Here is a 24,794-nt window from a genome sequence, read left to right on the forward strand (position 1 = left end):
AATATAGATAAGGTATGCCAGTTGTCAGCAATTAAATTACCTTTGAACTGTTACCCATTGTGACCTGCCAGAAGGATTTTCCAGATACCAGTACTATTTTTCAATACTTCTGACACGTATGCCCCAAACCAAAACCTTAAGTAGGTAGACTATAAAACCATTCTATCCTTATGGATACGTTTTATCCATTTGCAGCTCCTTTACAAGAAGTTAAGACAGGCTCAATACTACTTCCAAGAAAGATTTCACTAAAGAGATAGCTGTAACTATGTATGCCAATAATGTAAAGGGTTTTTTTTTAATTGAAGTTTCAGAACACTGATCTAGGATACTTTTTTCTTTTTTTTTTTTTTTTTTTTTTTTTAAGACTCGTTTCTTTTGAAAAAGCTAAAAATCAAAGCATAGATTATTCTCTTGGGGACAGTGAGAGAAGAGACCTCCCTTTAGAGGAGAAGGGACTCAGACCTGCCTGCAAGCAACTCCTTCCTTTTAGTTTTGCAAATACTTTTCAAAAATAACAGTGTAATGATAAGAGAAATTAATACTGAAACCTACTGGCACTTTGGATCTTATATCACATATCAGAAAATATGGTTTGGTTAAGTCAAATTGATGCTGTTTCGCAACTTATTAAATTAAAAAAAATGCACATTTTTCTGTGTACTAGCAACTCTTAACCAGGAGGGAAAAAAACACAGGATAAGATCCAAGAGACTGACAATCCTACTTTGAAGGCAGAAAAAACCCATGAATGTTATGACATGACCTTACAAAAATTTAAGTTTCACTGTACCAAACCAGACTTCTTTTGTAATGTCAAACACAGTTTGCTAGGAAGCTTTATAATTTCAGTGAGGACAAGTGAGGCTCATTTTGACCAACAGCGCTGCTTTTTAAACATGTCCTTGACTAAAGACAGAAGGCTTAAAAAGTTGAGAGCCTTCAGGACCACAACTACAGTGTCTCTATTGCTGCAAGATTTATGTAAATCTGAGAAAACATCTTTCCTCACATATTAACATGACAGTAACAAAGTATTCAAGACAAAAGCACAGAAACCAGAGACGTTGGGGTAGTCTGTGAGAGAACTTTTGAACCCCAGATAATAAAGACATCTTTGTGATAGGAAGGTACAAGGGTGAGGGGATCAGATGTCCACTTTCCCATTGCCATTCGGTTTCTAATGTGCCTGTTAGTGATTAGGCCTGGCATGGCCCCAAGCTGAAATCACAGGAAACCATGTGCCCAAAGCAATTTTATTTAAATGAAAATTAATCTCAAGTGATTCACGGTACTTCTTCAGAACCTAAAATGCTATCGTTTATGAAGTCTCCCTGTGTTTCATGTATTACAAATGAGGCTGGGCAAAAATACAAGCAGAAACATCACTTTGACAAAACCCCAAATTTAAAAATCAAATGTAGAATTTGGTAATTTCTAGAATAAACCCCTTCATATGGAAGAGATCATCGTTTAAATGAATACTCTGTTGCATGTCATCTTTACAGATGACAACTAAATATAACAACGGAGGTGTCCTAAGATCTCTTTCAAATTTCTCCAATGGCTAATAAAATTAGAAAGTCCCTTCTCACGAAAAAATTACAGTTATTGCTATTAATAAAAAGGGTTCTTGTCTACATGACTTAATTCCACAGCTGAGTTTCCAGGGCTCTACACTGCACTCTGCTATGACATGGTAGATGGGGAAGAAGAAAGAGGGCAAAGAACCTTGAGCCAGCAGCAATGTCACTTTAACATTGTCCCCTCCTTTCCTAGGTTGAAATTCTTTCTTAAAATCAACACAAGATAAAAATTGACAGTTAAAAAGAACCTACAGGTATATATATATGCATGCATACATGTATGCACACATATAGTTTAAAGAGACAAAATTGTTCTAGAAATGTAACTTCACTGACTACTGAATTTTGTGATCTACTACTAATCATTTAGTGCAACCCACAAATGCCAGAAATGAATGCTTTCACAGTTTCTTCAGCTTTTAATAACATTTTTAAATTTATTATTTACTTTAATAGCATTATTCTAAAATATATATATGTACACATCCCTTCATATAACAACGTAGCCAATGGGTCTGATTTCTGAAGAAACAATACTCTGTTGAACAAGAATTATCAAAACAAGCATTTTATCATAAATATATAAGAATTGCTCATTTGGAAATAATTGCATTGCTGTTACTAAGCTCCTTCCTATTCGAACCAAAACAAACTGATGTTATCTTGAGAGTTGTTCCAGTGCTTGTTTTAAAGCTTGAACCCAAGTCACACAGGTGGCACTTCAACCATGTCATCTTACATGTCACAACTGAAAACTGTAAAGCAGATGCTAAAGTCTGTGTAACTGCTGCATGAAGAAGTATTTCATATTGCTTTTTCCGCTGTTGTGTGTTTACTTGCAAAACTATAAAAGAAATTGCACTTTAAAGATCCTTACTAATCCTCTTGTTTAACTTTTAGCTAAAAATTTAATCACAAGTGTATCATTGGTATTTACTATGAATACAAAATCCACAGAAATTACTTCTTACAGATATCTAGGCTAAATTCATAAAGCTTTGCACTTCACATTATTTACCTTACAGAAAACACACAGAATGAAAATTTAATTCCTAAATCTATTAAACATAGCTTTAAACACAAGCAAAGACATGTCTTCTTCCAACAAAGGACACCTTCAAGCATGGGTATCTACTGCCATAGCAATGCATATCATTACATGTATTACACCATAAGGTCACATGCCATTTTAGGCTGGAAAGTATATATAATTACTTACATTTTTATATCTATCTTTACTTCAAATTTGGTTGACAATGGTATTTTTATAGCTAAGAATGCTCCAGCCTCATTATCTATGAGGGCACTGGTTTGACAATTCCCTTTAAGCTGCACTGCTGCTGTATCTCCAAGACAGAAGACACACATACTTGGGTGGGCATTTGCTGAAGTTCACCCATTCTTCCATATGGACAATTTAACTGGTAATTCCGAAAGGAACCAGGAGTCTGCACCAGCAAATCAACATAAACTCCAGTTGGAGGTTGGTCATTAACTCGCCTGGAAATGAACTAAATGGGTTGAGAAGGAGAGACAGGACTGCCATTCAGCCTCTGCTTGTTTCATATAGTATAAGATCCATCAGAGTCTTAGACGGCTTTGGATAGATATCTCTTCAGGCACCCCAGCTAAACCCAACTGCTATTGTGAACTGAACCTCTCAGAAACTTACAGCCTGCAAATCCCTTTTTATACTTTGTTTCCCATGGCATTTCACGAACAAAGGCTTTTATATTACCAGAGGGGGACCACCAAATATCTAAATTAATGGCATTCTATTGTAATGCTACAGACCAAAGACTCCTCCTTTCTTCAAAACATCTCAGCTGTTGTAGGCATTTTAAAATGGAGCCTATCTTATAGCCTAAGTTCTTTTTTTCCTCTGACTCTCCTACACAGGTCTTTCTCTTCTGCAAAATTATTTTCTTCCTGTCTTTGCAATCAGAAGACACTACATGAAGATTTTGAAATTTCCACCATACTGAAGGTTCCCCATATGCCTTAACACTTCAGATAGAAGAGCACAATCCATAGGGCACGGCCCTTCTCTTCTTCAGTTCTGAGGCAGCAAAGGGTGTTTTCCGCATAGACTTAATGAATTCTAAAGACACACGTCTGAATTCTTCCACCCAGAAGTCCCAGCATTTTTCAGATGAAAAGAGATTAAGACAAATTCATAAAGATGTTATAAGAAATGAGTTAACACCCACAGAGTTCATGCATGGCTGGTATCAGTTCCAGCTCTCTGGGAATCATGCCTCTACCATTATATCTCTGTTGTCTGTGTCAGCCCATGTATTTCATAGTGGGTTTTTTCCCATTAAGGGTTCCACCCTCTCCATTTATCCTCCTGCTTGCCTCTACCATTATATCTCTGTTGTCTGTGTCAGCCCACGTATTTCATAGTGGTTTTTTTCCCATTAAGGGTTCCACCCTTTCCATTTATCCTCCTGCTCCTGTTTCTGGATGAGCTGTGTGTCTTTGTTTCCCTCCTCTGCAGGGACTGAGAACATTGGTCCTGCAGCTAACTGTCCTGTCAAACCTCTCCTTGTTCAGTAGCTCCACATGACGTACAAACCTCAGGTGACACACTGGTTTGGGTACATCACTTGCTCAGCACGAATAAAATTGGTCACTTCTAGTTAAAATTAGGGAAGTTTTCTCTCTCTGTGTGTAGTCACCAAACTTCAACTTGGCCTGTGTCAGATGTATTCCACCTTCCTACCACGCATCCAGTGACTTCTCATAGCCACTGGTGCCAACCCTTACTCCTCCTCCTGGCTCTCCCCCGGGGGCTGAGCACACGACAGCAGAAGCTCCAGGGGATGCAGAACTGGGAAGCATGAAAAGTCAACTCTGAAGCACTAGCCTCCTCCTATTCTTCTTCTCACCCTCTTCAGCAGGCAAGCTGCAGTTGCTCTTGTTTCTCCAACTCCATCACTGCTGCCGCATCATCCAGCACCCATGAAGAGAGCAGCTCTGTCGGGAAGAGGCTGGGCGGCGTGAGGAGCAGACGGCAGCAGGTCTCAGCCTGCTGCACGAAGACCAGAAGCAGAAGAAACAGCTGGAGAAGCTCTCTAGGTGGTATCAGGTCCAGGCACCCTGAATGCACAGCTCTCAGTTATGCCTGTTACCGACCCTGAACCCTGTGAAAATTAGTGAAACGTTCCCGAAGACTTCCGAACACAAGCACAGCCGTAGATTTCCCGTGATCACATCTGCTCGTACAGTTTTTGGATCATTTGGGAACGAGCTAGAAGCGCTAACAGAAACGAATAAACTCTACAAGGTTCTGCCTCATGCTCCTCCCCAAAACAAAGCAACTGACAGAAGTAACTAATTAACCTGAAAAACAACACATTGAATCCTGAAAATAAATTCTGCTGCTGGGTTTGATTCCCTCCCACAGATGCTACTACACTTCCATCCAATCAGGAGCAAGGGAACTGCTGAGAAGATTCTTCAGGAATGTTTGTGATCTACATCCCACAGTTAAATAATTTTTAGCACTATGTACCCAATTTTGGTAACTACTTTCGGCAGCACAATTTTCTAAACTCTCAACAGTAATTTTACAAACCACATGCGCAAGTCAAAAAAACAGTACAACCTCATTTTTCAATCTCTTCAAGGATAACAAAGGAAAAATTGAAAAATTCTATATGCATAAAAGCTTGATGAGTCCCAATGAATGAGGAAATGTTGGAAGGAGGAGAAACGGGATTTCCCATAGACATTCAGTATCATAAATTATAAATCCACCTTGTGACAACTGGATTATAGTGGATAGTTATTCATGCACCCTGTTTTGCCTGTATAGAAGAAATGTTTGCACATTAATCTGTTCAGTGGTGCAGACAGAATATTGCCATTTTTTTTATTTATGACTTTAAAACAAACAAGTATGATTTTTGCCTTCTAATGTTGAAGAGTTTTACCACCTCTTAAATGTTAAATGGGGTTACATTTTTAAGTAGTGCTGTGAAAGCTGAACAGCACTTTTGCACATTTGGACTGCTGCCTCCGTAGTTTGGAATTTCCAATAAACAACTTGCTCTGCTTTGATTCTCACTGCCAAGTTCACACTTTTCAAACAGAATACAGTCAACTTTAGTTCATATTCAACTTTTTTCTGGCTCCCTTTCTACTTACGCACTGTGCAAACATTCAGCAATTTCTTGGAAGAGCTAAACAAATTTTAATATGACTCTTGATAATTATATGTTTCTTCTGGAAAAATTAGTTACATTTGATTAATGTCATTCCTCATTTTCAGACTAAATAAATTATAATTCACCAAGGAATTTAATGAAAAGATCTTCCTTGAGTGAAAACATTTTTTCCCCCCTGCATATAGCCCGATGAAAATGTAAGAGAGAAAAAAGGTCTTTTTATTTCTCCCACTGCCTTCTTATACAAAAAGCCAACTCTGTACAATTCTTACATGTTTTATCTATAAATTATCTAGCTTCGCATTAACTGCATTTCCACTGAAGCCCAAGGAATACCTCAGAAATAGTGTCACAGGACACAGTACGCCAACATAAAGTTTACCATCATCAAATAGACGCACTTTCACCCAGTTCCTTTCTTCCTAACCACAGCTACATCCTCTCACCACTTATCTTGCTGCTTCTCATCTGGTTCTCTCTAGCCCTTGAGGCAGTTTAAATGATAAAAGATCAGAGGGAATATCTGAAGAAAAAAAATAAAACTTTTTCTACCACATCAGTGAGCTGAACTGGCTCAACATAAGATGTATCAGATACAGAAATTACTAATATTGTTCACAAAAAGAGATCATTATGCCTGTAACTATCCCAGTATTTTGCATTGCACAGTACAATTAGTTACACTTTAAAAAAAAAAAAATCATTTGATTTTTGCACAGTTCACACCATTCACTAGCTAACTACAAGGATGGAGATTCCACAAACAATCTGGGCAACATGGTCATTAAAACACAGAAAATTAAGTACCCTTCACTGAAAAAAACTAAACAGAGAATTTGGAAGGGTTGCACATATTCCGTAACTAACACTTCTGGAAATTTCATTACACTCTTCTGTAGAAAAGAACGAAGAGCAGTACATAAAGAGTATAAAGGATCCATATATTCAAAAAAAGCTAAAACTACAGACAACAGCAGGACAGGAAACCTCAGGTACATCTTCAGACACTGATGCAAAGATATATTACTTTCTTTCAAAAGAGACATTAAGGCAACTTCATCAGCATAAGGAACTTTTTACAGCACAGCTGGGATTCCAGCGTAAGTCTAGGTCTAGATTCCAGATTGAATGCTGTGTCTGCTATACAGACTTTTCACAAAATTACCTAAGAATTTGATCAAAATCAGATTACCATGAAAAAACACTGAGGTTTCTACATTTAAAACCCTATACGCTGTAGCATCCAGCTGTGGCGATGCCCAGATCAGTTCTCATTTCCAGTGTCATGACTGACTGTAGTATTACTTTTTTTAAATGAAATTCAATCTAAGCATGAATTGCACCACCTAATATGGGAGACTTTTAATCAGCAATATTCAGAACAATGTTTACCTCATATAAAACCACACAAAGGAAACAAGTGTTCACCATCAACAGAAGTATGTACGAACAACATAATATTCAAATATCTTTATCTTCTTTAGACTAATTAATATATTAATACTTTGTATACTACCTCACATTATGATTTCTTGAAAGGAACAGAGAAAGGATGAAGTAATCTCTCCACAGCTACCCAATAACAAAGATCGACCTCATGAATTTCTCTAGATTCTACAATTTTTGATAGAGAAAAACAGTGAAAAATTACCTGGCTAAAAGGACATTCTTGTGAGTTACTTCTATTATAGGGCTAAATTATGATTCAGGCAAAGAGAAAAAGAGTGTTTTTTGAAGAATAGCTCATCTCCCACTGGGCAGGATTTAAATTCTTGTCTTCCTTTAAAAAAAAAAAACCTATAACATAGGTATGCAAGATATATATAGTCCAGCTCTCTTCACTTACCTGAAGACGGTATGTCTCCTAGGAATTCATAAAGCATTTCATTAATAAAATATTATACCACATGTGGAAAAAAAAAAAAAGAAAAAGAAAAAGATATATAGATCTATTTAGCCTTACTTCTCCGTGTCTTAAAGGTGTAATCGCTCCTCTTGCTACTGCCATTCGGAACAATGTTTCTGTGGCCTGCACCAAACACACACACACACACAAATTAGTTATTTAAAAACCAGACAACCCAGCTCATGAAGATTTTTTTCAACTTTTATAACTTTTTTTTTAAAGTGTCAGCTACTTTTAGCACCCATTTTGCAACTGAATCACTTCAGTAAGTTATTTAAAACAGTCTGCACAGGTTAGGCAAAGGTTTATGGCAAGGTGAGAGGTCTATCAAGGATTTTGGTCTCAGCATAAGTAACCACCTAAACAGTGTGTGGTCCCTCCTGCGACACTGCAGCAGTTACACAAGACTCCTCATACAGGTCGGAGATGCTCAGCCCCATATAACTGTCTTTCACATGTCGTCAGGTAAAAGTAGGATACTAAGGGAAAAAAAGTAGCTATATGGTATTTTACAACTCCTGAAATCAATTAGTTTTAAAAACTTCTGTTTAACATTGGATTATATAAATTAACAAACAAGTATCAAAAAACAAGAGTATGATCCAACTCTTCCTAAAAGCACCTGAGCCCCTCTTAACTCTTAATAACAGTGACATTACAAAACACAACACTGCCACGTGCAAATGACAGGGAACACAACTTTTGGGAAATCTTACATTAGATTAATCTTTAGTTAGGTTGCATGACTTTCTGTGCTAGTTGTCCCATCCTTTCTTTAATCCAGTGGGACAATTAGCACATACTTCTGACATAAACATAGATTACTGACTTTTAATGCAGGCTATAATACAAAAAAAGCATAGGTTCTGTATCACATTTCTTTCTACAAGCTGACTGCAAAAAGGCTTGAAAAAATTCACTGGTTACATAAAATCACGGATTGGCACATCAGTGTACACAAGAACAGATTTGTTTTAAAGACTTGTTTCCATAGCAAGTAGTGAAGTCAGTTTCAATTTCAGCTGTAACGAAACATGTTTTTAATATCTGGTTCTAATAAAAAAAATATTCTAACATTTAAGGATCTATGTTCAAAAGTAATTAGCAGCCTGTTTGAAAAAATGTTTAGAAAGTTTCTAAATAAAAGTAGGTTGCAGTAGCTGATTATCTTTCTAAATAGTGATTTAAAAAATAAGCAGCTCAATGCTTACACGACTGCAAGACTTGCTGGGTTTGTGCTATACTACCTTAAGATAGCCGTATCTCAACAAATGCAATATCAAAGACATCTCCTGAGATTAATTCCTCAGTCTTCCTAGACACAGATTAAGTGGGGTTTACCCTTTTCTAAATAATTGCGTGCAGAAAAGAATTTTATAAAAGAGCTTTTAATTACCTTATATCCCCCCCATCTGTAAGTGAATGTGTGAGCTCCAGGACATTGGACTGCAAAAATGTATTACTTATTTACACCCGTGACGATGCAGGGCAATGCCCAAGTGCAACTCTTGTTCTCAAACTCTTCTTCTTTGATGGGTGAAGTGAACCTCATACAATCTTTTGTATTTCCCAAAATTGGTTTCTTTCACCAAGATTTTTAAGGATGTTTCAACCAAATCGAGCATTCTGTCAATACAGCTAAGCTGCTTTTGTTTCTTTTGAAAACCACTGGTGTGTGTGACTTTCTTTTCACATCTACTAGTAAAAGATCTCTCTTAACACACTCCTACTCACATCGTTAATGCCAGATGTCATTCAGAAACAAGGAAAAATCACAGCAACAGCAAATCCAGCACCATAGACGTCCTCCTGTGGGCACCACTCTTGATGTGCAGAGCACCACTAAGCAGATTAGCCCTACAATCACAGATTCCTACCCAAACAGCGTGGGGGGACGAGGCCACCTATAGCCACTCATGCACCGACAATGACAGGGCTGGAGAAAGAGCTATTGCGGGTTTAGGTATGCAAAATCCAAGAGGATGCTTAAAGAAGTTCATCTTTCAAAAGAGTAATCGGACACAAGCTTACTGTTGGTGTAATGATTAAGGTAAAGGAACTGGGCATTAGTAGAAAACATTTCAAGTTTGTATCCTTTCAACAAAGAAAAAGTGTGAACGTGTTGAGACTGGAGTAAGGCAATATTCTACATGGAAGAACAAGATGAATCAATTCAGAAATTTCTTTAACACCTTCACAAAACTACAACATCACACAGACTAATGATAAGAGTGATCAGGCTAGGAAAATCTGGCCAGTCTTAAAATCTGAATTTATCTGCAACGCTTCTGTTTTGGACAAACTTCCGCATTGTCTTCAATTTCCATCTTTTTCCCTTCTGCCCTGCAAATGCAGGCAAACGCAGAATCGTTTGGCAGAGACCACCAGGGTCATCTGCTCCTACTCAGGGCCCCTTGGAGCAGGTCGCCCAGGGCTTGTTCAGGCATCTCTAAGGATGGAGGTCCCACAACCACTCTGATCAACCTGTTCCGGTACTTCACCACAACATTTTCAGTGACAAGTCCATGAAAAAATGCAATTTACAGATGACCTGTAAATTCCCTGCGCTTCCCAAAGAAGCATAGCCCAATTCTCCAAATTCTCCATAAGCGGTGGAAATGCTTCGCACCAGCCAAGTGGAAGGTCAACCTTCCTTCTGTGGTTTCTAGCTGTGACAAGCCAAGCCACACCGAAATCCCAAAACACAGAGCATTCTGCTGGCAGTCAAGCTGTACAGGTTGGATAGGGAGGAATAAGCATGGAGGAGAGGAACTTAAAATATAAATGTACCAAAAGCTCTATTTTTTTGAAATGCTAAAGACAAACTCTATCATACTTAACGCTCCATAAAGAATAGGGCAAAAAAAGCTGCATGACTGAAGAATCCCACAACAGTAATGAAAAAAGAACACTATGCTGACACACCTCGTGTACTTTCTGAAAATCTGTATGTGATGATATCTTGCTGATAGTAAAAGGAACCCTACAAGACATCAAATCTACTTTGACTAAAAATCCAGTTTATTGAACAACGTCTTGCCTGGTATATTCTTGGTTTTTAATTTCAAGTCTACCAAAGTTATTTGTACAATAATAGTCAATATTCATGCTGCATAATATTCTCATACAACTTGTTTCAATATTGATTAAGTTTAAATCTATTTAACACAAATGTCACAACTTTAAATAATTTTTTTTAAAGTATTAAGTATTTTGAAATGGGAATTTTTTTTATTTAATCGGATTAAATCTGATAAAAACATGCAGAGTACTGCCCTGTCACAAATTAATCTATCTTTCAACACAGGCTACCTAGTAAAATAATTTCTTTGACTTCTTCCACAATAGATTTCTATTGGAAAAATTTGACAAACTTTTAGGCATTAGGTCAAAACTGCCCTTCTGCCCCACAGAACAGTTTTCCCAGCTCTTCTGGTTCACAATTCACAGTATCCTTGAGCAAAGAGACTCACAGTTACATGCCATTTCAAATAAGTTTAATTACCTGGTTGTAATGTCAGCCCTTTTCAATCATTAAAATATCTTCTAAAATTCTTGCATATGTTTATATTAGACATTTGTCCACTGAATGCCAAGGTTTTACATACAATTACATTTAGTGATTGCCAAATTAAAAATACAGCATAAATTACATCAATTTTTAAATGCTAAAAATATTAAAATAATCTTGTATTTGGTGTTAGGATGTGTGACTGTGACTATGAAATACAACTGACTGGAAGTATTTATTATCATGTCAGGATAACCAATTAAAAAGGCAAAACTGCCCATTTACAAAATAATAATAGCGTTCCCAAAGAAACCACCAACTAGGAATTCAGATAATTCTTAACTGCTTCTGCCTCTGTTAGCATTAAGTATTTCATTATAACCAGATTTTGATGAAGCTGTAAAAATTTAAGATTTATTTGCATTCAATTCACTGTGAATAAGCCTTAAATAAGAATCATTACAGGCTTAGGCAATGACTTCAGATACTTCTGTTCAGAGATGGGAGTCAGAGGTCCATAAGAAAGCAAATTATCAACAGATGGTTTTAGTGATCTCAGTGTGAAATAAATGTGTTGCCAAGCTGATAGTTACTGAATCCTAAAATTGTTCTTCATTGTAAGGAAAGTAAGTATACTGTGTTACATTATACGTGAGGTGAAATGGCAGCCTAATGTATCTTACCACTCTGTAACGCCGTGCAAGCTCTAATGTCATCTCCAGACAAAGATGACCAACTGTTGCCCCTCCAAGAAAGCAGTCACTTCTGTTCAAATTCCTTGCAAGTGGGTAAAAAAAAAAAAAAAAAAAAAAAAAGAGAGAGAGAAACCACTTGTATGAACCAGAACTAAAGTGGAAAATAATTGTGCATTATTGATGGAAATTGTAGGAAAAACAGCAAGAAAAACAGTACTTTAGATTCCAGATGTTTTGAATTTTCTAGGTATTCACAAAAAATAAAATGGTCTTATAATACGTCATCAAAATAGTTACCGTTTTACAAAAGTTAAAACTGCAAATGCAAGCAGTGGAGGGGATTGCTAATGCAAATTAATTAATTTAGAAATGTATGCTTTTTAATCACCTGACAAATTTTGGAATCCACATCTAAACGTACATTAAAAAAAAAAATAATAATAATAATTCTGTTTAAAGATATGTCCTGAAAGGCTCAGATCTTTGGAAATCATTCACAGCAATTTACAGTTTTAATTAATTTGTTATAAGAATAAAAATGGATGGAATACCACAGTTGACTTTTTTTTCATTCCTATTAAGTTTGCTGATCTTGGCTACAATAGCTGGCTGACAGGTCTGGCCTGTAAAATTTATGCTTCTTCACGAAAAGCAAATTACATTAAAAAAAGGTTCTTGACAGTCTATCTAAAATCATCACTAACATTTTTCAACTTGATTTCATGTTGCAAATGAACTATTCTTACAGCCCTTATTAGCTAACCATCACACAACTTTTGAAAACAAGCACACGCACTATAAAAAAAGAGATTTGGTAAGATTCAGAAGCAATAATTAATAGGAAAATGTACAAGAAGTTTCCGAAATCAAAATTTTTTCCCTAATTTCTGCCCATAAATTTTCAAGTGTAATGCAACCCTCTCCAGATGACAGATCTAACTTAACAGATGAGGTTTTTTATTGTTACAGCTTTTGATGAAATTACTACAATACCAATATAGAATTTACTGCCATTCTATATATTTTATGAATTTAAAATGTATTTTAAACATGTTAAAATACAACACTGAAGATGAACTGATGCTTTTAAAGAGACATATTTAAATTCTTATTTTCTGGAAAACTGTAAAAAATTTCATTCATTCCATTTTACAGGTGTGAATTCCATGTACCTCTGTCTTTTACTTTTTTAAAGGCATCTGAGTGTCTCTGCCTTCGTTACTGAACCACTTGAACCTTACTTGTACAATGAGTAGATCAGTATATACCTGACATCTGAAAGACACAGGTTCTTTCCATTCACCTATTAGCAGATCAAATCACTTCTTACCTTTACCTTCCATAAAAGCAATTTAACTGTGACCTCTAAAGACAAAACAATTTAAATCCCACGATAAAGCATATTTTACAGAGTTCATGATAGCCTTGCACCCATTTTCTGAAACATCTCTAATTTTTTTTCCATTTTTATTTTTCAGAATGCAACCACCCAGAGAAAATATTGCACCAAACACCCACCTTTGCATTCCGTAATATTTGATCCCCCTTTCCTCTGGTTACTTACACAACATATGTGCACCTTTATTAGAAGGATAATACAATTCTATTATATAAATTGCTTTTTACTGCCTGTCCCAAATGGTAATAAAGATGCACATAAGGAATGGAAGGACACATATCCACGGTATTCACAAGCCCCAGCAATTATCAGATTGCAGGACTATCTCGTGGAAGCTCTGGACGCACAGGAGAAGGGCTAGATCTGCTCTAATTTATGGGGGAGGAGGGAAGACCAGCTTCAAGATTAGAGGGTAGAAAGCAAATAAAGCACACAGCTGGCCACGTATCTTATACAGCAAAAGTACTAACTGAAAACGGTTTTCCTTTCTCAAATAATAAATATACGTTGATTCCCTAACTAGATATTTGGGGTTTTGTAAAACTCATCACTGATATAGCATAAATAAACCAGTATTAAAAGTAACGAGATTAATAGCACAGGTAGCATTTTTTGAGTTATGTCTTGCTCCTTCCTTAGAGTATTTGCAGATTTGTTGTGTAAACATAAGTTCAAGTTTACACACAAATATTTGATCAGTTCAATGTAACTCCTATTACACTAACAAATTCCATTTGCTCACTGAACTAAATCTGCACTCTCAGGGTTAATGAACTCTCTGACAAAAAAATTTACCTCTACCCTACTACCTAACTAAACTACCCTGATCTTCCTAACACCCAAAAGATAATATACTTCGTCGTTGTGACAGACTTTGCATTTAGCCTAAGCCATGTCTCCGCTGCAAGAACACCCCCTTGCTGCAGCCTGGCTCACGAACCTCAGCCTCTCCTTAAAAGAGCTTTAAAACTTACAGCTGCAGAACACACACTCAAATGAACTAAGCGCAAAAATAATCAAGCGCTGTGCGCTGCCAAGAGGATGAAATAAAAGCATTAGTATTTATTTATCTTAATCTGAACCTAGTATTCTGCAGTTGTGGTATTTGTAACTATTTCTAAGATTATGATAATTTTTTTTCTTCTCCTGACTTCTGTACCTGTTCTTCTCCCTTCCCTTTCTCCCACCCCCCTCCCAAAAAATGCTTGGTATTTAATTGGGATTCCTGGTCCCAGCCTGTAACTGACTTTCACCTTTATCTAGTTTTCTCTGCAGAAGGGATTGAACAGTTCAACACTGCAATTAACTAAATATCAGGAAACCAGAAAAAAAAAAATAAAAATCCCGCAGTATAATGCTCATGAACTGAATTACCCACAAACCAGGCCAGCAGCCAGCATAGGAAACTGGAGAAATAGGCCATTTAATCTCTTTTGCCTTGACAGAAATGCCAGAGAAAGGAGGTCCAAGCGAGGCTGCCTCGCCACCAGCACTGAGCTGAGGTTTCTGCATCGGAGACGATCCACTGCAGCTAGCTAAAACCTTCCTCCTTCCCAATCACACAGCAGAAGGACAGAAAACAGCTGCAAGCCAGCCTGCAGAAAGCACATGACAACTGTCAAAAATGGTTTTCATTAGTAATGCTGCCAGATAGAATAAAAGATAAGAGCCGAAAGACCACTCTGGCTAGCCCAGGAATACACGAGCACACTTGCACGTAGTCGGTGCTCCCCCAGGACGCAGGGGCAGCAAACTCTTCAGATTTCCAGCTCCAAAATGGTGAGGAGTGCATGCACCCATCCATCCTGTACCCTCCCTGCAGCGGGAAGACTTCCCACCACCCTCCAGCCTGTTTGGAATTGATCCATGGGAGACGTTTCTGCTGCCTGGCCAGGGACTGTTGGAACAGCAATGCGCAGAAACAAGAGGTCCGGCCAGGCTTGACATAGCCACCAAGTGTGAGGATAACAGAGCGACACTGCCCTGAGCCCACTGCTATACTGAACTCCAACACTATAGAGAATCATAGAATGGTTTGGGTTGGAAGGGACCTTAAAGATCATCCAGTTCCACCTCCCTGCCATGGGCAGGGACACCTTCCACTAGACCAGGTTGCTCCAAGCCCCATCCAACCTGGCCTTGAACACTGCCAGGGATGGGGCAGCCACAACTTCTCTGGGCAACCTGTGCCAGTGTCTCACCACCCTCATCATAAAATATTTCTTCCTTACATCCAATCTAGATCTACCCTCCTTCAGTTTAAAAACGTTGACCCTTGTCCTGTCACCACAGACCCTGGTAAAAACTCCTTCCCTATCTTTCTCACAAGCCCCCCTTAAGTATTAAAAAGTCACAATAAGGTGTCCATGAAGCCTTCTTTTCCCCAGGCTGAACAACCCCAAGTCTCTCAGCCTGTCTTCATAGGGGAGATGCTCCAGCCCTCTGATTGTCTTCGTGGCCCTCCTCTGGACTCGCTCCAACAGGTCCATGTCCTTCTTCTGTTGGGGGCCCCAGAACTGGATGCAGTACTGCAGGTGGGGTCTCACAAAAGCAGAGTAAAAGGGGAGAATCACCTGCCTCAACCTCCTGGTCACGCTTCTTTTGATGCAGCCCATGATATGGTTGGTTGGCTTTCTGGGCTGCAAGTGCACATTGTCGGGTCACATTGAGCTTCTCATCAACCAACACACCCAAGTCCTTCTCTGCAGGGCTGCTCTCAATCCACTCATCACCCAGCCTGTATTTGTGCTTGGGATTGCCCCAACCCAGGTGCAGGACCTTGCACTTGGCCTTGTTGATCATCCTACACTTAACGACATCTCTGCCTGTCCATCCATTCTGACTCGTCGCTGTGATTTTGTAGCAGCTGACCTTGCTGGTCTGAAGAGCGCTGGTGAAGATCATCACGCAAGAAAGCCAACACATGAGAAGGAAGGCTGTGTGACATGGCAACGAGCACCAGGATGTTCCTGTAGAATTCATTCCCAAGCTATCATAAACAAGTGAAGCCAAACTTCTGGAACACAAGTAAAAGCAGACTGAGGTAAGCTTTCATGGTCCACTCACAGTTCCTCAGTGAGTTACTGGGACAACTGAGATCAAAATCCAAAGACCCCTGATCCCTATTCTCTACTCTAACCCCTAGAAAATGGCAGAGATTTAAACACCAAATGACACCAGCAAGCTATTCCAGCAGCCTTGGGTCTTGTAACAGACATTTTTAAGTTTCACTATGAGCACTAAATTAATGAGAGCTGCATATTTAGACAGCTTTATTTCATATTATCCAAGCATGTGTTCTGGAATTCCAGACTACTTTAAATACAGTCATTTACAACTCCTTTATCTGCCTTCAATGACCAGAATTTCTTGTTAGCATGAACCCTGAGCAGGTTCAATTCAGTGCATTCCCTACAAGCTTTATAAGATTTATGTTTAATGTGTTTCACAACCATGGTCCTTTTTCTTTAGGGGATTACCTCATCTTTTACGTTTCCCACTGGTAGCAATTTTAAGTAGTAGCTCTCAGTATTTGCAAATGGAACAAAAATTTCTTTGTCTCAATTGGTTTGTTTCCATGTATGGTAATTTACCCACAGAGTTTTGAGTTAAACTAATACAAACCTAATCTAAAAAACATTTTCAAACTAGTGATTTATCATCACCACGCTGTAAACAATAAGTATTATAGACTACACTTACTTTGGATGAGACACTCAACTCACTTCCCAACCTTATGTTTAAACACGTGTATGTCACAATCTTTCTGAACGAATTAGAAACAGAACACACAGGTTAATGCTACTTCATTTTTGGTGCAGTTTATAAGAATGCCTCCCTCTTCTGTCTAGAAAAGTTTCACTGATGTTGGACAACAGCTAAATTGTTTTCGATGAAGGATATGCGTATTCCGGAGATGACCTAACAAAAAATCATTTGGTATGATTTTATTTATCACATGCTGTTGTCCGGAAGGAAAAAAAAAGTGATTAAAACCACAATACAAAATAATCAGCAAGAAATGTCAAAAAGTTACATCTTTTATGGGGAATGGTAATTAACTACCAACATAATGTAGTATTCTGAATTATTTTTTTTAAATCAACTTTTTTTTTCTTTCAAGGAGAGCTAAAAATTTCAGGGCTTAGAACAATATTTTGAGAGCTGGCAGAAGCGTTGGTCAATCTCTTCCTGTTCTTGAGAAAGCTATTCTAATTTTGCCCAAGAGTAACTAATAGAAATCTTCACTTACAGGCTGCATAATGCTCAACAGAATCTGCATGTGAAGCCACTTCAGATAAACTGAATGAGAAAGATTTCTTCTTCCCACACATCTTTCTCCAAAACTGACACGCCAACAGTACGTCCAGCGTCTGAGCATAGCCTTCTCTGCCAAGTAGTGCAGGGCCCATAGCAAAGCACACTGGCATACTGTTTTCTCTTTTCAAGAAAGGCAGGAAGCTTTTATCATAAGACCAATCTCAGAAGGAAGCCACACTTCTCCTTTACATACATTATCAGAAGGGCCATGTCTATTCTGAACACTAAGACTGTTGACAGAAGCCGCAGTGCAATTGTGCCTCAGAAGCCCTGCTTTGTAATAATCAAGGTTTTGACGTAACTCCTACGAATAATCGTTAAAACGTTATGCCAACATAGAAGACAGGAAAGTAGTAGTCTGTCAAACCTGCTCAAACAAGAATTATGACAACTCACCACCTCTAATTTTGGGGCTAAAGAATCCCGAATTTCCAAAAATCCAGAATTTACCCATGTATAGTAACTAAGTTTAAAACACTTCACTTCTGTCTCCCTGTCATGCCAGGAGCTGGATACTCCTCCTTCCCACTCTTAAAACATTTTCCACGAAGGGAAGCTAACTGGACTGACCCTGCCAACTGATGAATTACCGTAGCTGACCCAGCAGCAGGACTGGAGAACAAATACCAAATGTCAAAGCAGAAGAAAGTACCTCTAGCAAGCTAAATTAGTAAAATGCCCTTAAAAATCAAGGCATCAGCCAGACTCAGACTCAAACCCCTTGAGATTAAATTGGCTCCAATCTCCATGTCCTGAAACACATCAGATCCAAAGAGGCTTTCAGTCAGGCCTGCTTGACAATTTTGCAATCACCAAAATTACTGTCATGAATTGACTTCAACACTGTGAAAAATCCTTGCCTGGTATATAACGACCTGGTAATTATTGCCAACTAGCTCTGTAATCCTAACAATAACTGGGCATGTTTTACTGTAGGGAAAAAAGTTTAGCCTACTGTAATGCAAAAAATATGAGACTTGATTTCTACTATCACGTATCAGTGGTCTCAGGGGATATTAGCCTTTCATCAAAATTTGGATGGTTGCTGTAGACAATGGTAAAAGAAGGAAATATAGCTACATGGAAATCAACGTCAGGTCTGTAAAATCCCTGCTTCACTTTCTCTAAAATTTGGAAGGCAAATCACAAGCAAAGCAGGAAGAACCACAATGAGATTATTGGTAAAACACATAAGAGCTGGATTCTAGCTTTTGTTCTTCGTATCTGATAGCAGGCAAGACAACTGAAATACGGAGGAATTTTCTTTAAATAGGCACACTTGTGGTCTTCCTTCCCAAGGGTGGGAAATTAAGACATCCTAAAAATCTACACCTGATGGTACTACCATGGCAATTCCTCCTCCAAAAAAGGAATAATACTTTTCACTTACCTCCCAAAGTCATAAAGAATACTGAATTAGTTATTTCCATCCATTGCCTTGAAAATGTACAGACCAACTAAAATTCCAACATGCTAAAAAAAACCCAAGCTGAAAAATTTGGAAAGAGCGAGGGGCAAATGTCTCAGCTTTCTAACACTGAACAACAACAAGTTATAGAATATTTTTCGAACACCATCATAATAAATAATTCTAGGCAACTACTTCTCATGCCTAAAATGGTCACCATACTTGTCACTTTACAGCTGATTGATGAGGATAAATTTTAACAGTCTGTTAAGTATTTACAGACTTCAGCTGATGAGCGTCAGAGAAAAGCCCATGGAGGAACTGATAACCTTTATTTTAAGGAAGTTTTGAACACACACAAATGGTTATGGTTAAAACAAAATGTTGAGCAGCTGCTAATCCAGAAGACATCTTCAATCATTTACTGGGAACAAACAAGGTTCCCAAGGAAAAGACATTACATGATTGCACAATTAAAGACCATTTTTATGCACTTGTACAGACTGAAGTTAAACAAGAACCTCATTAATGCAACAATTTATCTCCATAGGATTGATATCCTATGGATATTCTGTAAGCAGAGTTTAAACTTTAATATAATTTAGAAAAAAATGTGATGGTCACTTTGGAGTGAAAACAATCTTTCTCTCTGGCCTGTTTTTAAAAATAACCTTCCCACAGATACAAATGAACCATATGACTGTATCGTACTATTTTGCACTCCAACTTTTAATTCCTCTCATGATCACATGGAGATCTTTATTATTCAGTATTGTTATTCAAAGTGTATCATTCTCAAATCTTATTATACTGAAAGATACATAACCTTAAGGCTGAAGCATCATGTTAGTAACAAAAACATGAAATCTGTAAGAATAATTATCCCTGAAGCCAGCTTTAGAAATCTAGAGAAAATAAAAAACTAAACTTAAAAGAAATACAAACTACTTAAAATACAGAAAAACTGTGTTCAGCACAGATCTCCACCAGTGCCACCTTTCAAATAAGAACCACTACGAATGCGGTCATTAGAGTAACATTTAATCTTAAATTTCCTTCTTATTTTCATTGATGATGATATCAGAGATTCAGTTTCTTCCAGTAAAAGACAATGAATCCAAAAAGCAAAATGCACCAAAAAAAACCCACCAAACAAAAGCCTGCTTAAGAAACAAGCTTTTTGCACATTAAAGTTAACAGAAATTTTACAATGTATTTAAATAGAAGAAATGTTAGTCCAAAACATGGCACTTTAAAAAAATGTCATACATATCATACTAACCAAATTATTCTAGAACAAATGCTTCTCTGGAATTAGTATTTTACTCATGATGGATTTGAACTATTAATCTAAATTTGTTACACTGTCCAATACACAATACACAACACACGATTCCTGTACGCAAGGACACCACCATTAAATTCTCGTTTAAAAAAACCTTGAAAAAGACTTATTTGGAAAATCTTGCATTCCCATTTCATTTTTGCAGTACTAGACCAGAACTAATTGAATTGTTATGAGAATTAGCAGGTGAATGTCTGGTGGTACATTAAATGTAGGTTTGTATATTCTGTCATAATATTCTGCTCTGTTCATAAAAGTTATTATTTAAGAAAATAGGAAATTTGCATGTCCCAGTGCACAACATATGACATTCACACAGAGCAAAAACAAAGCAAGAGGTTTTTAAGTCTGCAGTTGAATTTGCACATTTATAAGGATAACACAGGAAGCATCACCAGTAAATCACCTGCTATATTTACCAAATCCAGAAACTGCAGCACAGTCCTAAGCTACTCTAAGTGATGTAGAGCTGTACCACAATACTGGGAAAGTAAAGAAGGCAAAAAGGAGAAGGCTTAAACGTCAATTTAAATTTAAGCTCAAATTCTTGCTGCTTACCTCAGGGGCAGACAAACCACAGAATCCCTTCACTAGACCACTTTATACACCCTACATTTACCCAGTCTCTTTATGTTCAACATGTAAGGAAGCTAAAAAAACTATATGGCTTTTAAGATTCACAACAAAGCTTTAACCACGTACAAAATAAGAAGTAAGAGGATTTTTGACCAGGAACAAAACGTACAGTTATTCCTGGCAAGGTTTAAAGGTAGTAAATACATGTAGTAGGTCTGTTATATAAACTGCACTGGATTGCATGGATAAGCATGTTCGTTTGAACAGCCTGTACATTAGCACAGCCAAATAATAGCTCATACCTCGTGGGGACAAAGTACATAAATCACACTTACAGAAGAAGGAATTGTGTAAGGAATGTAGCAATACTAAAAACAATTTAGAGACCGTGGCAGACAATCAACTGAGCCTAAAACATGCTGCGTTCCCCATCAAATGAGCAAATTAATCCTGATAAGTGCAGAAACATCAAATGGGCTCATAAATCAGACTGTTTAATGTCTAATCTGGGCTCACACTTTAGAAAGCTTTCAAAACATGACAGAAGAAATGATGCATCTGTTTTGCAGCATGAAGAGTAGCTAACAACAGGTTAAGCTATCATATATCAGGAAAGGTCTTCATTACAAGCTTTTCCCTCATCTATCAGATGTTAAAAAGTCTCACCTCTTCATTGACATAATATGCAGAGAAAAAAACCAAACAACTGGTGCTGAAGCTGCTAAAACTGAAGGGCTTGTTGGCATTTAAAGGAGTTGCATAATCAAAACATCAGAAAAATTATTAGCATGAATTGTCAACAGTAAGATGCTCCCCAGATGCAGCTGTGTTACAGGCTTTACACCAACACAAGTATCTATATGGGAACACTTTCTGATAGCAGTCAGCTCCTTCACTCAGTGGAAAGAGGGAAGGAATTACCATTTTACAAAAGCCTCCGGATAAAACAGCTTCAACTAGAGTAGTGAGGTGTGTTTTTGTTATTTCAAACACGGGTCTTATCAAAGGAAGCAGCAGCTGCTCATCTGTGTTAAGTCTTTGTTTAAAGGCCCAGTAGCTGTTTAAAAAATAAGTTATCAACCAGAAGTCACAAAAAAAGGCTAATGGGAAAGGTTTGTCATCAAGCTGGGAGAGGTCTGTCATCAAACTAGCCATTAAATTATAATGGCTAGCACAAGTTGCAAGTAAATTCTATTCCAAAAATTGATCCAGAGCCCTGATAACTGAAAGAGACCCTTCAGCCCTTCCCCCTACCCCGAAAAAGGAGATGGCATTTTACGTTTCATTTTTAATTATTCTGACTCGTACCACAGCGGGTCTTTCTCAGTTTCTTCCTATGCACCAAGCTTTCATTTCCACAATATACTACAGATGGGAGGCATAGCAACACATGATCGTAAACAGCCAGACCCCATTACAGCTTCCAAAATGCAAGTGCCACAGAAACATGGAGACGTGAATCGGGATTAGGCTTCAGAAGTTGCTGGAGTCTCTGTGGCTGGCACCCACGGAGCCAGAAACGCAGAATGAATGGATCTCTCAGTGTTTTACAGTAATTAGGTACATTTCTGAAACTGGCGCTTCGATTGCTTCGTCTGCACTAATTGAGCACAATGCAAAACACTGCTCTGAAATGCCAAACAGCAAATTTAACAACCTTATAAAGGAGCCAGGAATACAGATTCTTTTTTTCTTTTTTCTTATTAAAGAAAAAAAAATGACTGGCCTAACTTGTCGCTACACAAAACAGAGAGCTGGAAAGTGTCCAAAATTGCTCTGTGAGTGTTGTTTTATTAGCCTGAGACTGTTAATAAATATATTGTAAACGAACTTATACTTGCTTGCGTGGATATAAAGAAAGAATTGTATCACCGTTCTTACAATGTTTACAATTTACTCAGTTCTCCACTTTTTTATCTTAGTGACACTGTTTCCTACGCTAGTTTACCTTAGCAACTGACATTTATTTGGTCCATAAATTACCCTAATGCAGTTTAATGCTCTTTCATAAATTTTACAAACACAACACTTAGAGAACATAGACTCGTATTAATTAAAGCCATGCCTACACAAATCTAACATTTCCTTTAACGTTTTTACTTACTGCTAATTCTGGAAAACACATAGATGGACAAAGGCTTTCTCTTCCCTTTCACCAGGTGTGTTTTTAAAGTTTAAATATACATATGTGTATTTTTTGCGTGTGTACCTTATTACCAGTGTGCCACAGCTGATAATACACAATCTTTGACAGGAAGAAGACTCTCTTCCAAGGATTTGGCATACCGAGCAACAAATTAGATCCTTTCATTAAGAGAAACTTAATTAATTCTTAGCAATTTCCACTTTTGACTTTACCACTGCAAGACTTTCATTACTTAATTTGCTTGTTAGGAACACCTTTAGCTATTTCAAACTCTAGATGTTAAAAGTCTTTAAAGAGTAAAACTTGACACCCTTAATAAAAGTTCAGGAAATTTGAAAAAGGAGTTGTTTCTTACAGGAACAAGAAAGATTTGAGGAACATCTTGATAGACAGGTGAGGTAAATGCTAAGGTAACTTTGGTTTTGTAATGTTTTTAATGTTTTTGTAATGTTTGTAACGTTTTCCATGCCCTTTGAAAAGGGAAAAATAAGGCTACTGTTATACAATAGTGGCATATGAATATTCAATGAATATATTGAAAAAATATTCACTATATATAGCAATAGACTACAGAACAATATAGGAAGATATATATGACAATGCATGTAATACGCACCTAATATGCTATTTAGCTATACTTCTCTCCTATTGGCAAATACTTTGAAATCTGCTATATCTTCCCCAGCAAATGCATCGTACCGATTGGGAAGAAGAAGAACTTGAAGCGCTGCGTGCCCTGCCCCGGGCTCACCTCCCTCCCTCGTACAAAGCCCCTGGGCTCCCAGCACACGGAACCCAAGGTGGGCAACGTAAACAACCCCATCACCAACCCGCACCCAAGATCTCGCTGAACGCCTACAACCACAAAACAACTCAGGCAGGCTGTCCTGTGCAAGGCAGCTATCCGCTGTGTTGGAAGGAGAGGATGAAAGTCCAGGGTTTGTGTTTGAGCCTGCTCTGGTCACTCACTCGCCACGAGAGCAGGGACAGGTCTGCGTGTCCACAGCCTTGCACACACACACGTTCCCGTCACAGGCAGCAGGAGGTGTTGCTCACAGGCATATATAAACTCTACACAGGCATTTAATCCAGCATGACGTCTTTGTGAATAATTTAAGCTAACACAGCAGCACTTATGCCACAGTAAAACCTTAGAGATATGATAAATAATTTACAAGAGCAGTGCAGTCACTACCAGTGTTTGTTTTCTCAGTGGTCTTTATTAAACCAAATCACTAGGATTAAAGCTACTACAACAAAAACTGGAGACAGACATGAGTGGGTTGACAACTCTTCTGTTTGTTTAAGCCAGCCTTACTGAGGAGACTCGAGTTAAATATGACCAGAAATAAATTTGTCATAGTACAATTTCAATTCTCAAATATCTGGAACCAATTAACTTTGGGAAAGTTTCAAAAGGGCCACCCAGTAATAAACACAAAATAATTTGTGTCTGCTGTCTTGTTTGTGATAATTTTTTTTATTGCTACCTCAGTTTCAGATGTCAGAGTAATGACTTCCACATTCCGATTAAAATGTGAATTGAATCCATATGGAAAAGATGCTCAAACCCATCAAAATCAAAAGAACTCCCTTATTTCTAACTTCTTACACAGTGAAGTTTATGAAGCCTAACATTTTGACCATTCTCAATTTAAATTAGGAAATTTTTAATAGTATTACCAAAAGAATTAGATACATCCTCCCATTATGTATCTATTGCTTCAGGG

At 37.7% G+C, this 24,794-nt stretch overlaps 1 protein-coding gene across 2 annotated transcripts in view; it reads right to left on the reverse strand.

The window, feature by feature from the left end:
- The window catches only part of TMEM135 (transmembrane protein 135), a 175,177-nt gene that overhangs the window by 93,349 nt on the left and 57,034 nt on the right, over positions 1-24,794 (reverse strand). The window contains exon 5 of one of the 2 annotated variants that reach the window (XM_075050126.1): positions 7,722-7,787. The exons of the other annotated variant lie outside the window; for it this stretch is intronic. Within the exon in view, the coding sequence (XP_074906227.1) occupies positions 7,722-7,787 (66 nt within the window). The remainder of the gene's footprint in view (positions 1-7,721; positions 7,788-24,794) is intronic. 2 annotated transcript variants of the gene reach the window in all.

Source organism: Buteo buteo, chromosome 18 (genome assembly GCF_964188355.1).
Source record: "Buteo buteo chromosome 18, bButBut1.hap1.1, whole genome shotgun sequence".
Classification (NCBI taxonomy): domain Eukaryota; kingdom Metazoa; phylum Chordata; class Aves; order Accipitriformes; family Accipitridae; genus Buteo; species Buteo buteo.